Source organism: Tympanuchus pallidicinctus, unplaced genomic scaffold (assembly GCF_026119805.1).
Source record: "Tympanuchus pallidicinctus isolate F22 unplaced genomic scaffold, pur_lepc_1.0 scaffold23, whole genome shotgun sequence".
NCBI classification, from domain to species: Eukaryota; Metazoa; Chordata; class Aves; order Galliformes; family Phasianidae; genus Tympanuchus; species Tympanuchus pallidicinctus.
In genome coordinates, this window is record NW_026294740.1 from 596,538 (window position 1) to 611,726 (window position 15,189).

At 43.0% G+C, this 15,189-nt stretch overlaps 1 protein-coding gene and 1 long non-coding RNA gene across 3 annotated transcripts in view; one reads left to right on the top strand and one right to left on the bottom strand.

The window, feature by feature from the left end:
- The window catches only part of LOC128083184 (myosin heavy chain, skeletal muscle, adult-like), a 17,734-nt gene continuing 2,545 nt past the window's right edge, over positions 1-15,189 (bottom strand). Inside the window, exons 5-39 of the mRNA XM_052688194.1 lie at positions 14,908-14,935; positions 14,699-14,810; positions 14,510-14,602; positions 14,338-14,401; positions 14,148-14,246; positions 13,941-14,044; positions 13,717-13,855; positions 12,839-12,957; positions 12,591-12,740; positions 11,833-12,003; positions 10,796-11,105; positions 10,613-10,686; positions 9,361-9,448; positions 9,153-9,270; positions 8,852-8,975; positions 8,256-8,392; positions 7,910-8,165; positions 5,870-6,112; positions 5,590-5,766; positions 5,360-5,505; positions 5,180-5,270; positions 4,696-5,085; positions 4,345-4,471; positions 4,121-4,239; positions 3,658-3,854; positions 3,098-3,281; positions 2,854-3,019; positions 2,557-2,681; positions 2,054-2,362; positions 1,751-1,954; positions 1,381-1,506; positions 1,119-1,289; positions 929-1,033; positions 693-788; positions 1-282 (exon numbers count right to left, since the gene is read on the bottom strand). Coding sequence (XP_052544154.1) covers positions 130-282; positions 693-788; positions 929-1,033; positions 1,119-1,289; positions 1,381-1,506; positions 1,751-1,954; positions 2,054-2,362; positions 2,557-2,681; positions 2,854-3,019; positions 3,098-3,281; positions 3,658-3,854; positions 4,121-4,239; positions 4,345-4,471; positions 4,696-5,085; positions 5,180-5,270; positions 5,360-5,505; positions 5,590-5,766; positions 5,870-6,112; positions 7,910-8,165; positions 8,256-8,392; positions 8,852-8,975; positions 9,153-9,270; positions 9,361-9,448; positions 10,613-10,686; positions 10,796-11,105; positions 11,833-12,003; positions 12,591-12,740; positions 12,839-12,957; positions 13,717-13,855; positions 13,941-14,044; positions 14,148-14,246; positions 14,338-14,401; positions 14,510-14,602; positions 14,699-14,810; positions 14,908-14,935 — 5,315 coding nt within the window. The 3' untranslated portion in view covers positions 1-129. The remainder of the gene's footprint in view (positions 283-692; positions 789-928; positions 1,034-1,118; positions 1,290-1,380; positions 1,507-1,750; positions 1,955-2,053; positions 2,363-2,556; positions 2,682-2,853; positions 3,020-3,097; positions 3,282-3,657; positions 3,855-4,120; positions 4,240-4,344; positions 4,472-4,695; positions 5,086-5,179; positions 5,271-5,359; positions 5,506-5,589; positions 5,767-5,869; positions 6,113-7,909; positions 8,166-8,255; positions 8,393-8,851; positions 8,976-9,152; positions 9,271-9,360; positions 9,449-10,612; positions 10,687-10,795; positions 11,106-11,832; positions 12,004-12,590; positions 12,741-12,838; positions 12,958-13,716; positions 13,856-13,940; positions 14,045-14,147; positions 14,247-14,337; positions 14,402-14,509; positions 14,603-14,698; positions 14,811-14,907; positions 14,936-15,189) is intronic.
- The window catches only part of LOC128083194 (uncharacterized), a 20,050-nt gene continuing 12,944 nt past the window's right edge, over positions 8,084-15,189 (top strand). The window contains exons 1-2 of one of the 2 annotated variants that reach the window (XR_008207991.1): positions 8,084-8,172; positions 13,230-13,379. This is a non-coding gene — a long non-coding RNA (uncharacterized LOC128083194). Of the gene's footprint in view, positions 8,173-9,249; positions 9,344-13,229; positions 13,380-15,189 lie in introns of those variants that run through there. The other variant, XR_008207992.1, reaches the window with a different exon arrangement.

The following is a 15,189-nucleotide window of genomic DNA, read 5'->3' on the forward strand; positions in this document are numbered from 1 at the left end:
TTTGTAGTGCTTATGCATATTAATCTATGGTTTTTATTCTCTAGACACTGACATGGTTACAAAGACATTGCAAAAGAAAGTGACACATTTTGTGCACTCCTCAGGCTGCTTTGCTGCCTCATGACATCCTCACTCTTCCTCTTCAATCCTCCTATGGAACTCCCGGCTCTTTGCTCGGAGCTTGTTGACCTGTGACTCTGCAATGTCAGCCCGCTCCTCGGCTTCCTCCAGCTCGTGCTGGATCTTGCGGAACTTGGAGAGGTTGACGTTGGACAGCTCCTCCTGTACAGGGAGAGGGAGTTGGTGGTGAAGAGCCCAGCTCCTGTCTTTCCAAATGATTACCAAGTTCTTTGAATTTCAAAGGATCACGAGCATTTATCTTAAGACGCTTATTTAAAACTCAGTAGATCAAAAACATTTTCTTTTGAAAAATTCTTAATATATTGTGCACTTAATATTATTGCTAAGAAATGCATTTTAGAAACATTTCCATTATATACTCCAGAACAATTTAAGTGCATTTGGCTTGTTTCCTTTTTATCATCTCATTACTTTTGTCCTGAAAGGCAAAGTGGATCAATAAATGTGTCAAAGAACTTGAAGCCCACCACAATTGACAAATCAAACTTCCCAAATCTTTCATATTCTTTTCCTTGAAGAGCACTCTTAGCACTACTCAGAGTGATACTTACAGCCTCCTCAGATTGCCTCTTGTAGGATTTCACCTTCATCTGCAGTTTGTCCACCAGATCCTGGAGTCTAAGAATATTCTTCCGGTCTTCCTCAGACTAAAGCAGACAGTAAGCAGGAAAGAGAGAGGAATTATTTTCCCCACACGACAAAATGACATTTCCTCTTGGAGTTCATAGAGAAATGCAGTGGCTTCCTATAGAATGCTATGTCAACACAAAGATGCCATCAGCCTTACCTGGTAGGTCAGCTCCTTCACCCTCCTCTCGTACTTGCGCACACCCTTCACGGCTTCAGCGCTGCGCTTCTGCTCAGCATCAACCTCCCCTTCCAGCTCCCGCACCTGCAATGAAAAGCCCATTTTGGAGCTTCCCTGCTATCTCTGACCTGGCGTTGCACACACTTGCACAAATACCAGCCCTACGCACCCTGGCCTCCAGCTTCTGGATTTGCTTCTTGCCTCCCTTCAGGGCCAGCTGCTCTGCCTCATCCAGACGGAGCTGCAGGTCCTTCACCGTCTGGTCCAGGTTCTTCTTCATCCTCTCCAGGTGGGCACTGGTGTCCTGCTCCTTCTTCAGCTCTTCTGCCATCATGGCCGCCTGGAGAGGCAAAGCAGCAAAGCGAGTTTGGGGTCAGAGACTTCTTGGGAGAACTGTGTCGGCTGTCAGCAGTGAAAGAGCCACGACTCACATCGGTGATGGCCTTCTTGGCCTTCTCTTCAGCATTGCGGGCTTCCTGGATGGTATCCTCCATTTCGCTCTGAATTTGGGCAATGTCTGTTTCTAGTTTCTTCTTGGTGTTGATCAAGCTGGTGTTCTGTACAAATAGAGATTGCAAGACTTGTACTCTGAGACCTGGAATACACCAGCGACAGTCTAAACCAATTCTTTACTCTTCAACCTTTGCATTTTAAATGTGGAATTCTTTGTGAAATGGCTGTTTACACAATTTCAGTGGTGGGCTAAGCTGATGGACTGTGACCATGTTTTTTGCATTGGCACCACTATTTCCTGCCACTGTAACAGTGCCTACACAACTAGTTGGAGCATCAAGGCCTCACCTGGGTATGGAGGAGCTGCACACGCTCACTTGCATCCAGAAGCTCCTGCTCAGCCACTTTCCTCGAGCGCTCCGTCTGCTCCAGGGCTGCCCGTAGCTCCTCAATCTCAGCCTGCAGCAGGTTTGCTCTGCGCTCCACCATGGCCACCTGCTCTTTCAGGTCCTCCTGAGTCCTGAGAGCATCATCCAAGTGTATCTGGGTATCCTGTAGAAGAGACAAGAGAAACGACAAGGGGCACAGCAAACCCAAGGTGACTAAAATGTCAGGGAAGACAGTCCCTTATTTGTATTTTGCTGAACAGACCTTCAACACTGTCTGCGTGTTTCTCAGGTTCTTTTGTGCCTCTGCAGCAACACGGTTGGCATGGCTCAGCTGGATCTCCATTTCATTCAGGTCTCCCTCCATCTTCTTCTTCAGCCGCAGGGCTTCATTCCTGCTCCTGATCTCAGCATCCAGGCTGCTCTGCAAGGACTCCACAATTCTGAGGTGGTTTCTCTTCAGCTGGTCAATTTCCTCATCTTTCTCTGCTATCTTTCTGTCAATCTCAGACTTGACCTGGTTGAGCTCCAGTTGGAGACGCAGGATCTTCCCCTCTTCATGTTCCAGGGAGGCCTGGACAAATAATTGTCATCACTTATCCATGTAAGTAAAACGACTTCTTACTTTCTAGCTGAATACAGAATATCTCAGGAAATCTGAGGTAGGTATGCCCTGTAGCCAGAACAGAGGACAACCATGCCTTTCTTAGTCAGATTTCCTCCCTGCTGATATTTTTAGTGTGGATGCCGGTTATTATGAGCATGTACCTCAGCTTCCTCCAAGGCAGCCTGGATTTCAGACTTCTCCTGCTCAATCTGCTTCTTGACTTTCTCCAGCTCATGAATCGCCTTTCCTCCCTCTGCAATCTGCTCCGTGAGGTCAGAAATCTCCTCTGTAGAGAAGAATGAACATTCACATGGTCAGGTATAGAGCATAGAGGGAAAGGCCCTGTGACCCCAGCATAACAGCTCTGCTCCCATCACTGCAGGCACAGATCCAGGTGGAGAGGTGGGCAGGAGAGCTTCTGAGAAAGCCCTGCCAGCAGGAAAGGCTGAGCGACTTACGCTGCAAGTTCTTGTTCTCACGCTTCAGCGTTTCCAGGTGGTCCAGGGACTCCTCATAGGCATTCTTCATCTTGAACAGCTCTGTGCTGAGGGAGCGAGACTCCTTCTGGGAGGCCTCCAGCTCAGCCTGCGTTTCCTCGTACTTCTGCTTCCACTCCGCCAGGATCTGAGGAAAAACAGATTGTGAGTTTGGATGCGACAATCATTGTGTGCCCAGGAAACACAGGCCTGGAGCCCAGAATACCTTGTCAAAGTTCTTCTGCTTCTTGTCCAGAGCTGCGCAGGCAGCATTTGCTCGCTCCACGTCAATCATGAGGTCCTCCACCTCATTCTGCAGCCTCTGCTTTGTCTTTTCCAGGGAAGCACATTTGGCATTCACGGCTTCAACGTGTTCCTCTGCCTCCTGCAGGCGCTGTGCCAGCTTCTTCCTGGAAGGTTGTAAGCACAGCTCAGACTTTGGGAGCAAAGTGGAGATTTTTCTGTCTTTTTCACTACCGTACTGAGGCACTTCACAGTGTTCTCCCCAGATGCACCTAATGCAGAGCGTCTCCCAAACTTTATTCCCTTTTCCTTTCCTCAAGTCTAGAAATTCATCAATTCCTCATCTCACTGCATACATCATACACTGCCTTTGTCTTGCATTCTATCACATTGCCTATTTGTCCTTTTGAAACCACCATCTCAACAGCACAAATTTCCCTTCTTATCACTCCTCTCCAAACTGCTATTTGTCTTTTACCCTTCAGTATGTCAGAGATTTCTTCAAATTTCCACTACTTTCTACCAGCCTTCCCCTCCACATACTTGGCCTCCTCCAGCTCCTCTGTGCGCTGAATAGCATCCGTCTCATATTTGGTTCTCCACTGGGCCACTTCGCTGTTGGCCTTGGACAGGGCACGCTGCAGCTCACCCTTGGCTTCCTGCTCCTCCTCATATTGTTCCCGGAGCAAGTCACAGTCATGGCGGGCAGACTGCAAGCTGTGGGCGAGGGCGTTCTTGGCCTAGGAATTAAATTATTGCAATAAGGAATTATGGTATTCTGGGAAATCTCCTCTTACTATCACCTGAACACTGTATTTTCTCCCAAGAGAAACAGTGATTTATGCACAGCATGAAAAAAATGAAGCCAAATCTCAGTACTCTATAGAAACCTGGGAGTCTGCACTGACAAGGCCTAGACTAGATATTCTAGTCATTTATTAAGTACTCTTAAGTAGATCTCTTTTTGAACTGTTGGATTTGCATGGAAACCATGAATGGTCTTCACCTTTATCTCTTCTTCTAGTTGCCGCTTTAGTTCTTCAATCTGTTGCGTAAAGGCCTGTTTCCCTCTGGACAGCTGAGAAATTAAACCATCTTTTTCCTCCGCCTGGCGTGCGTATTCACCTGGAGAATGTTTTTAGTCAGAAAATATTTCAGCAGCCAATCTTAAATTAAATTATGACCTTAAGGTTAATATATTATTTCCAAGCTAGAGATGAGGTGTCTAACCAGATTCTGTTTGAAGGCGAGCTCTTTGAGCACTGAGATCACTGATCATGCGCAGATTCTGCTCGTCCTTTGTTTTAAATTCACTCAGTTGGTCTTCCAAAGTGCGGCACATCTTCTCCAGGTTTGCCTAGTTATCAAACATACATTAGAAAACAGAGTGAATACCAGGCTCCATTTTATTTACAGAAGGAAAAAGTGGCCAGAAGATACACTTTACATATTTAGCGACAATGTGCATTAATTAGGGTTTTATCTGTTCTATTCTGAGAAAATACAGCTGACAATGTTGAAGCAAGGTAAGATTGAACATAAATATACTGTTGAGAAAGTGCTAATAAAAGTATCCTGTACCTTGGCTTTGGAGACAGACTCCATGTTGCTGGCCAAGTCATCAATCTCCATCTTCAGCTCACTCTTCTCCTTCTCCAGCTTCTGCTTGACTCGTTGCAGGTTGTCGATCTGCTCCCCAAGCTCCGCTGTGCTGTCCGCATGCTTCTTCCGCAGGGCGGCAGCCGTGGCTTCGTGCTGCAGCGTGGCCTCTTCCAGGTCACGGCGCATCTTCTGAAATTCTGCCTCACGCTTCTTGTTCATCTCAATCTGAGCTGCCGTAGCCCCTCCTGCTTCCTCCAGGCGCTCACTGATCTCCTCCAGCTCCCTGGAGAGGTCAGCTCGGTGCTTCTCTGCTTTGGCCCGAGAGGTTCGCTCTGCCTCGATTTCCTCCTCCAGTTCCTCAATACGGGCCTGGGGAGCATCAGGAACCCTTCACACCCATATCCTTCAACCCTTCATACCTGACCTCAGCCTGTGTGATAGAGGAAAAGAACCAGAGACTTGCCTGCAACTCTTTAATTTTCTTCTGTAACTGCATGCCCAGAAGTTGTTCATCCTCAATTTTGCTCTGGATTTGGCTGATTTCAAAGTCTTTCCTTTTGCACAAAACAAACTGTGTTAACACCTGAACAAAACCTCCTACGTGCACCTGCCCAGCACTCAGGTGTCCCACAACCTCACTTACTTCTTCAGTTTCTCATCCAGCTGCTGCTTATCATTTTCCAAATCCATTATGCTATCATGGGCCAACTTCAGGTCTCCTTCAAGTTTCCTCTTTGCTCTCTCAAGGTCCATGCGCAGCTTCTTCTCTTGCTCCAGGGACCCTTCCAGCTAAACAGAATGGGATCATCAGTGCTCTGCCAGCCATATTTATCTCCACAACTGTCCTGTAATGGCTATATGCATTTTGCTTACATCGTCCACTTGCTGCTCCAGCTTGGTTTTAGCTTTGGTCAGCGTATTGACTTTGTCCTCTTCAGCCTGCAGGTCATCCAGTGTCTGCTGATGGGCCTCTTGGAGGGCTTTCTTCTCTTTTGTCAGCTTCACAATGGTCTCATCCAGGGCTGCCATCTCCTCTGTGAGGTTTTTCACCTTTGACAAGTGGGAAGTAAATGTATATAAAAAATGTTGTTCACAATTTCATACTGTGTATCAAAGCAGAATTCTTTCCAGAGTGACAACTTCTGCCTCGTACCTTGTTTTCAGTGGCATGCTTTTCCTTCTCAACCTTGGCCAACGTTAACTCCAGGTCATCTATATCTTTCTTCAGCTCTGAGCATTCATCCTCCAGTTTCCTCTTCTTGGCTGTCAACTCAGCATTAATTTCCTCCTCATCCTCAGCTCGTTCTGTCACCTCCTTTACTTTGGCTTCCAGCTGGATTTTGGTTTTGATGAGCTGGTCACATCTTTCTTCAGCATCAGCCAATGCATCAGCTTCCTGAGGGGAAATGCATTTTTTTCAGATATGCCCTTTGGGCGAATAGTGTGACTCTTAGCTTCATAAATTTAGATTCCTTACTAGCAATTTTTTAGTCAAATGTTTGTTTTATATTCCAGGAGAAATAGAGACAATTTTTAATTTATTTTAAATTGTTCCTTTTAATACATCTGGTTTTGAAACTTAATGCCAAACAAAACCTTTTCTTATCTACAGGAAGAGCTGAGTATTAAAACACATATACATGTGTATATGTATCTTAACCCATAATAATTAACAGAGTGTGTAAATGTGGGTTTAATTATATGAATCTCTCTTCTAATTACAAGCATTTACAAATGCTGAGTGATAATCATATGCCAAGACAGACATACAAATACCAAAGTGATGCTCACATTCATACTATTTTTTATTCATACTATTTTTTACCCTACTGGCTTTTTAGAGCAACTGTTTCTGCTTTAGATTTTCACCATTTCTCAAAAAACACTCAGCATCCATCAGTTTCAGCTTTTTGTCTGCAATACTCTTGTCACATCCAGTAGCTGTCAGAAATTGAGTCATTTGGACTATGCATTTGCAGATGACACCAAGCTGAGCAGTGCCATTGATACACTGGAGGGAAGGGAAGCCATCCAGAGGAATCTGGACAGGCTGGAGAAGTGGGCCCATGAGAACCAAATGAGGTTCAACAAGGCCAAGCACAGGGTGCTGCCATTGGGTGGGGGCAATGCCAGGTATTGATACAGACTGGGGGAAGATGTGCTTGAGAGCAGCCCTGCGCAGAAGGACTTGGGGTCCTGGTGGGCGAGAAGCTGGCCATGAGGCAGCAGTGAGCACATGCACAGGATTAAATAAATCACAGGATTAAAACCTCATAGATGTACCGTGTAATTTTATCTAGTGCTTCTGAGTACTTTTAGAGGATGAGATGAACTCCACCTACATTGGAAGGGAAGAAATTATCTTGTTTAATTGGGATACAGAGAGAAGAAATGCCCTCTTTTGTATTCCCTAAAGTCATGTATTTATAAGGATAGACATTCTCTGTTTTGGAGAGGTTGGAAAACATAAATAGAAGAACAAAAACATAATACTAAAAGTAAAATTTCTTAATTGTTGTGGTGCAGTTCAATGTAAGTATGTATGTAAGTGCTAATGGTCTCAGCTAACACCACAGAACTGGTGACCAGCAGTAGTCCCTGATGAAACAGCATGAAGCTGCATCAGGAGATTGGATATTAGGAAAAGGTTCTTCACCACTAGGGTGGTTGGGCTCTGGAGCAGGCTCCCCAGGTCATGGAACTGAACCTGTCAGTATTCAAGAATTGTTTTGTTGATGCTCTCAGAAACTTGGTTTGAATTTGAGGAAATCTTGTGTTAACCTGGGAGTTGGACCAAATCATTCTTGGGTTCCTTCTTACTCAGGATGTGCTGTTCTATGATTTTGTGAAATGTCTCAACCTCTGGTATCCATGTGGTCTTGAAATGCCATGACTGTAGCCTTCTGACAGTTCTTACCATAGCTAGTTCTGTTTTTCACTGTAGCACTTAGTGAAGTACAACTTAATTACATTAAATTGTAATTCCTATGTGTGTTTTGAAAATGTAGTCAGCTTTAAGTTCACAGTCAGTTAGAATCAGTCACACTGGTATTACTCACAGCCTGCATACAAATGATCGATAAATCTCCAAATTTCTGACTTGTGGTCTTCTGTAATCTGACCTTCTGTTTGATGAAGAAAAATCTGAACATGCAAACTTATTTTCTCTGTGATAAGTGAATGATAAACTCACAGCCTGTACTTGGAGCTGCAGGTCATTTTTCTCCTGCACCAGCTTCACCATTTTCTCCTCCAGTTCCTTCCTCTTTGCCTCAGACTTTGCAAGCTCTTCCTTGGTCTTCTCAAACTCTTGTTTCATGTTTGCCATCTCCTTCTCAGACTCTGCACTCTTCAGCAGGGGCTTGATCTTGAAGAACAGCTTCATCCAGGGCCAGTGCTTGACATTCATGAATGCACGAATGTTGTACTGGATGCAGAAGATGGACTCTCTGAAAGGTAAGTCAAATAAATATTGGCAGTTTAGACTTGGATGACACAATATATAAAACCCAGTAAACCTAATTTAAAGAAATGTCTACCTCCTCTCCACCATTTTCTGGTACTCCACTCTCATCAGGAAACCCCTGCACCTGGCCTGTGTGCGAGTGATGAGTTGTGCCAGTTTCTCATCCCTCATCTCCTCCAGAAGGCCAACCAGCCCAGCTTTGAAGAACACCTTAGATCGTAAAATGAAAATAAGTGCAGTATATGTGCTCATTGGTCACTGTAGCCAAGTAACCAGTTCCTCCATGGCAGATATCACAGAAGTTAAGAGAAAGAGCAAAAACACAAAGAATATGTGTAGTTACCATGTGAATTCCTCTTTAATATCTTCAGTCATGCTGGTCTGGCTATTACAGTCATATTACAGTACACGAAAAACTATAAGATCTTATTCCATTGTTCTTATTAATTCTTGATTCTTCTATTCTACAACTTTGTCTTCAATTAGGAACCCTTAATTAGAATCATTCTCCATCAATGAATTTCAAAGTATTGAGTCAATTAGTATCTAGTTTATGTGTTTTAAACTTATTGTTTGATGATTTCCCATGCTATCTGAAGAATCTCAGTATCACCCTCAAGCTTTACAAAACAAAAAACACATAGTACTTTAAACGAACACTTCTGGTACCTTGGTGTGACCAAATTTATACTGAGTGTGATCTATATCAATCGATCCAAGAAGTTTCTCACAAGCCTTCTTGCTGTCAATGAACTGTCCCTCTGGAATAGCACTTGCATTTAGTACTTTGTATCTGGGGGACAAAATATAATATAAACAGGTCTGTTGTTGTGATCAGTTACCTGCAAGAAAGACAACATAACTCCACTGCTAGATGTAAATGCTAAGAGAATGCTTTTGTCACCAGAGGTGAGGTTTAAATTTTGTAAGCTCAAGATGGACAAAATCCAGGAATTGAATGCAGTCTGACCTCTGTTTAAAATCTGCATACAGGACTCTGTTGGGGAATCCTTTCCTGCAAATTCTGATCCCTTCCAGCACGCCATTACACCTCAGCTGGTGCAGAACCAGCTCATGCTCCATGGCACCTAGCAATTCAGAGTACAAATGAGTGCTGTATGAGAGTGTGGTACAGCAGAGAAGAGATACTGAAGGTTGTCTGTGAGTGAGTCTCTTACCAGGCGTTTTTGTTTCATTGGGGATAATACAGCGTACAAAATGGGGGTGGGTGCTTCTCAGATTGGTCATCAGCTTGTTTAAGTTCTCCTGGGAGAATCATCAACAAAAGTTTATATTAGCAAACAGAATCTCACTGTAAGCATCAAGCCCTCTGTAATGAGATAACATTATCAAACAAACATTAGCTTGCAGAATCCTGAGCTGACACCACCTGCACCAGTTTTTCTGAGTTTCCATATATGATTATTCACTTAATGTAGAAAATTTGTCTGTTTTGTCTGTAGGAGATACTGTACTCTCAAACATACAATTTTGTGACATTTCTCTGAATCTAGTGGAATGCGTTCAGTAGAAATGATACCCATCTTCCATTATGTGTACCAGGAGAGATATACAGATAGCTCTGTGAGCCAGTTTGAAGCATACTACAGTATGCATTTAAAGTGGATCACACTACATAGAACAAAAACAACAAGCTGGGTATTATATGTCTAGGTTGCATCTTTCACTTGTGAGATGAGAATGAGGTGAGATGAATCGCACTGTTGGTTTGTAACTAACATCTGAGTAAGTTTTTGTAAATGATTATTGTGTATAATTAGTGGAGGGAGGCAGGTACCTCCAGGGCATGTTTCCAAAAAAAGCAGTCTCAACATCTTTCTGTAGAAGGAACTAATTTATATTAAGAAGGGAACACTAAATGAAGGGTGAATATAATAAATAGCCTCGAGGAGAGTTTAGATATGTATGGTGCTGACAGGCAGCAAGAGTTGGTTATGAGAAAATAACTGTCAAGTATACAACATCTTAAAAATCCATATCCCAAGGTGTGATGGTATTTCAACCTTAAGAGGCTGATCCATTAATCATGAAAAAAATATTAGATATATGACTGAAGGAAACCAGCAGGCAGAAAGAATATTGTTACAGGGCAATCAAAGTTTCTGAAGCTAGAGGAGGGCACTTGAAGGAAATATGCATATTTTAGATGTTTCTTAAAAGTTTCCTGTATAATGTTGTTCCATCTGAAGACACTGTCTTGTGAAAAGTGGATGAAAAGAAAATTTGTGCATTCAGTGGAAGAGCAGAATTAAATTACAGTGGGTTTACTCCTATCAAAGCATGGCCCAAGAACTTCAGGGCTTCTTTTTTATCACAAGCAAGAGGGTGGGTGGGGGGAAGGGGAAAAACTATTTTAAGTAGTGAATTTCCTCCTCATCTTAGGAAAAAATATTGAACTCTGTATTGTACCCGGAAAAGAGCTGAGACAGTCTGGAAAGAAGAACCCTTCTTCTTGCCACCTTTCTTGCCTCCACCACTAGCGTCTGCAGAATGGAGAAATAAATATAAGAGATTTCATATTTTTGTTTTTACCTTTTATGATACTTTTTCTACTTTGTAAACTGGTGGAAATACATGTTTCAAAGAGCTGACCTGCTTCTGCTCCCCCATAGTTGGCGAACAGTAAGGCCAAAGTTTTCAGTGAAGATTTCTGGTACAACCCAATGACAGTTTCGTTCAGGGGGTCCTTGTTCTTCTCAAGCCAACCAGTGATGTTGTAGTCCACTGTTCCAGCATAGTGTATGAGGGAGAAGTGGGCCTCAACCTTTCCTTTGGTAGGCTTGGGCTTCTGGAAGTTGCTGGACTTGCCCAGATGCTGGTCATATAGCTTGTTCTTGAAAGAAGTGTCAGTTGCCTTAGGGAACATGCACTCCTCTTCCAGGATGGAGAAGATGCCCATGGGCTGGGAAAAATACATGGGAGAGAAAATCAGCAATTTAGCTTTCAGGGCACTTATGCTTCCCAGTGACCTGACAAGGTGGAACACACACAAAATAAGAGGATGGTCAATTGTTGAAACGGGTTATCGTTATCCAAGTTTATCACTTGAGATATTCAAAACAGAGCTTTGTGGTCCTCAGAAACCTGTTCTAGTTGACCCTTATGTGACCAAGGGGGTTAGATTAAGTGACCTCACAGATCCTTTGCACTCTGAAATTCTGTGATTCTAATTTCTTATCATCCTGTCAGCCACTGAACACTGCATCCTGTATCTAATGTGATTGCCTTCTTATTCTAAGTCAAAGGATGTACATGTAAGTGCAACTGCTTGCTATCAATTATGCATCTCCATCTCTGAGTTTATTTTACAAAGATACAGCTGTATTGCTGTGGGAGCACAAGTCTGTCAGAACTGAGAGGTGAGGTGGAAGCTCAACTGGGAACTTATTCTAGCTGTTTTGAGAAAACATTTTGATTGAGAATTTAACAACCTTTTAGCACTTCAGAAGAGATCAGTGCAAACCTGCTGCCATAAAGCTGTGTGACACAGCTTTAATTTCTCACCTGCAGATGAAATAAACTAAACAGCAATATATTTTTGAACAACGAGATCTAAATATTTGCTTATGAACATGGAAGATTCCTTTGAAAACTGAGCTCTAGTAATTGTAAAATTCCTATGCTCATACCTTCTCAATGAGCTCAATGCAGGCAGCCAGGTCCATCCCAAAGTCAATGAATGTCCATTCAATGCCTTCCTTCTTGTACTCCTCTTGCTCCAGCACAAACATGTGGTGGTTGAAAAACTGTTGCAGTTTCTCATTGGTGAAGTTGATGCACAGCTGCTCAAAGCTGTTGAACTGGGAGTAAAATGATAAAGATTCATATTTGCAAGATGCAATAGTAACTGCAAAACCTCATCCTTTAAAAATACAGAAAGCGGCAGTATTGGTTTCGTTGTGCCTGCGTATTTCTTAATTCAGCTTTAAGTCTATGTAGCAAAATTAAGAAATGCTTAAAAATCGTTGTTTGTAACAATATTTTAATCCTTGATAAATCTGAGAAGGTAGAATATACTTCATTCCTCATCTGAGGCCACGCTATAGAAAAAAGGTTATTTGTATCATGATCTGTATCTCTTATGCTGTCTTTGATCATTTAAACGAAAGAATTTTTCTGTTCGAACCATTCTGCTCTTTTGAGTTTTTACCTCTTGAAAATGAGCCTATAGTCATGAAAAAATCCTTTCAAGGGTCAAATCTACTTTATAGGAAGAAAAAAAAAGGCAAATAGGACCATACACTCATAGAGTAGCTAGGAAAGGACCCTAAAGTTCATCAAGTTCCAAACAATTACAATAAATTATGTGATGATAATATGGATGTTAAAGTTGTCATAACACCCAGATGTGACTTCCAAGCAGCTCTTACAAATCTTTGTTACTCACATCAAAGATCTCAAAGCCAGCGATGTCCAGGACACCAATGAAGTACTGCCTGGGCTGCTTGGTGTCCAGCTGCTGGTTGATGCGAACAACCATCCACAGGAACATCCTCTCATAGACAGCCTTTGCCAGAGCACCTACAGCATTGTGCACCTAAAGCAAAGGCAGATGTTTGCATTTACCATACGCAGCAGAGAAGAATCAAAGAGGTCTTTATTCAAAGCATGGTTTCAGGTGACTGTGTTTCTAACCTGCTGCACAGTTTGACCTTTGGTCACATACTCATTCCCAACTTTGACTCGAGGGTAGCACAGTGCCTTGAGCATATCAGCTGAATTCAGGCCCATCAGGTAGGCAGCCTTGTCAGCCACTAAATGGCAAAGCGAGATGGAAAAGAAGAATGCAGCATTACTAACATTTTGTATCTTGAAGTCTTCTCCAAGCACTGCAGAAAGAGTCTCAGTGACATCAAAACCATTATGTGTGTTGAGCTTTTTGAAAGAACTTATGTTTGAAGTTCTTCATTGAGGCATGCAAAATGTAATGATGCTTTGTTAAAATTTTACAGAACTGAAAGCTGAACAGTTTTGTGGTATGCACATGTCTCAGGAGTGAAACTCATTGGATTCTGTCCTTTCTCAGATGCGACTGCGGTACTTCCCACCTTCTGCCCAGTCCTTTGGCAAGAAGGAGCCATCACTGAGAAATTTGGAGACATGGTTTCAAGATCCTACCCCAACAGAGTGGAAACAAATGCACCTTTCACAACAGAGTTCCCTGAGCATCTGACAGGTGAGGGAGAAAAGGAACGTGACCACCCATTTTGTTAGGGCTGAACTACTTTACTGTTCCACAAGAGTTATAAGCTATGTCCAACAAAAGTATGAGCAATAACATTTCAGAAAAGACATCCACAGCTCCTGGCTTCCTGGCAGTGTACACAGGACAGTTTAAATTGTTAATTTGGGATACGATAGACAAATCCAGAGATTTTACATCAGAGAAACTGATACAATGGGTGGAGAAGGGACTGCTTCTGACTTACTGTTTTCCTTGGGATTCTAAAGCCCAACTTTGGCTAAGACACAGAGTGGCTTAAAGGACCATTAGCTACTGAGTTTAACAATACCTTCTGTGCCATCTGGCTCTGCCTGCTCCTCTCGCTGTTTCTGCTTAAACTTCAAGTTCCCATAATGCATGACAGCCCCTGTCAGCTTGTAGATGGCAGTCTTTTCATCAGCAGAGAAGCCCAGGATGTCAATGGCACTCTGGTAATAGATTCAGTATAGTGAAATATTTGTCTGAATATGATGCATGACGTATAACAATTGACCTGTTTTACGCACTACTCACATCTGTAGCCATCAGCTCCTCCTTGTCATCAATGCTGGGGACAGTGATCTCACCTTGACTCACAAAAGGGTAGTCATACGGGTTGGTGGTAATAAGGAGCATTTCTGAAAACAAATGGATGTTCACAGATTACATTTCATTCTTTTCGTAAAGTTATCAACTATTGCTCTGTAATCTGCCTCCAAAAAGCTCAGTGATGTCTCCTACCAATTAGCTCTGGCTTCTTGTTGGAGGTGACCTGATAAAAAATGTGGTAGCTTCTTTCTGCCTTGAGCTGGAAAGTAACTCTGGACTTTTCCAGCAGATCTGTCAAGGAAGGTACAAGAGTCAAGTACAAGATGGGACATGGCGATGGGAATTTGGGAAGGAATTTGAACAGGCCGGGAGAGTCTCTTACAAGTTTCAATGTCAGCAGAAGCCAGTTTGCCTGTGGCCCCAAAATGGATTCTGATGAATTTACCCTGTTGAGGAAACAGAGGAGCATTTCAGCCTGGATGGCTTCTTCGGACAACTCCTTATTTAAGAATATCACTCGCCCCATCATTACTGTAAGGGCAGTAGCGACGTACAAAACGTGAGGAGTTGTCATTCCTCACAGTCTTGGCATTTCCAAAGGCCTCCAGCAGAGGGTTGGCACTGATGATTTGATCCTCAAGCGTTCCCTACAGGATAACAATTATTACTGGATAATTATTATTTTCTAAAATTCATGCTAGAACAGAATAAACATTGATTCAAGCCAGTATCTCTTAATGTACCTGCATTTTTCCAGACTGCTCCTCTTTCTTCTTCTCCCCACTAGCTGCAATTGTTGCAAAGTACTGGATGACACGTTTCGTGTTCACAGTCTTCCCTGCACCGGATTCTCCGCTGTCGAGCCAAACAGAGAAGCAGAGAGCGTGAGGTCAGGGAGAAGGTCCCCTGGCACAGGGCAGCCCCGCAGGGACCCGAGCAGGAGCGTACTTACGTGATCAGGATCGACTGATTCTCGCGGTCTGTGAAAAGACAGAGATAATAAAGCTTTTCCTACTGCTCATGAATAACAAGAAACACAAAATCTAGGAGACAAATACGAATGGAAATCTGCAGGAACTGCAGGGACGGAAGACAGTGAAAACCCTAGGAAGTCCAGTGTTAGCTGTTGTTCTGTGTAGCAGTGAGCTGACTGAAAGTGTAAGTTGGAGCTTCATCAGAAAATCCAAGCATTAATTCCCACAAGTAAATAATAGGTTTCCTTCCATATCCCAAG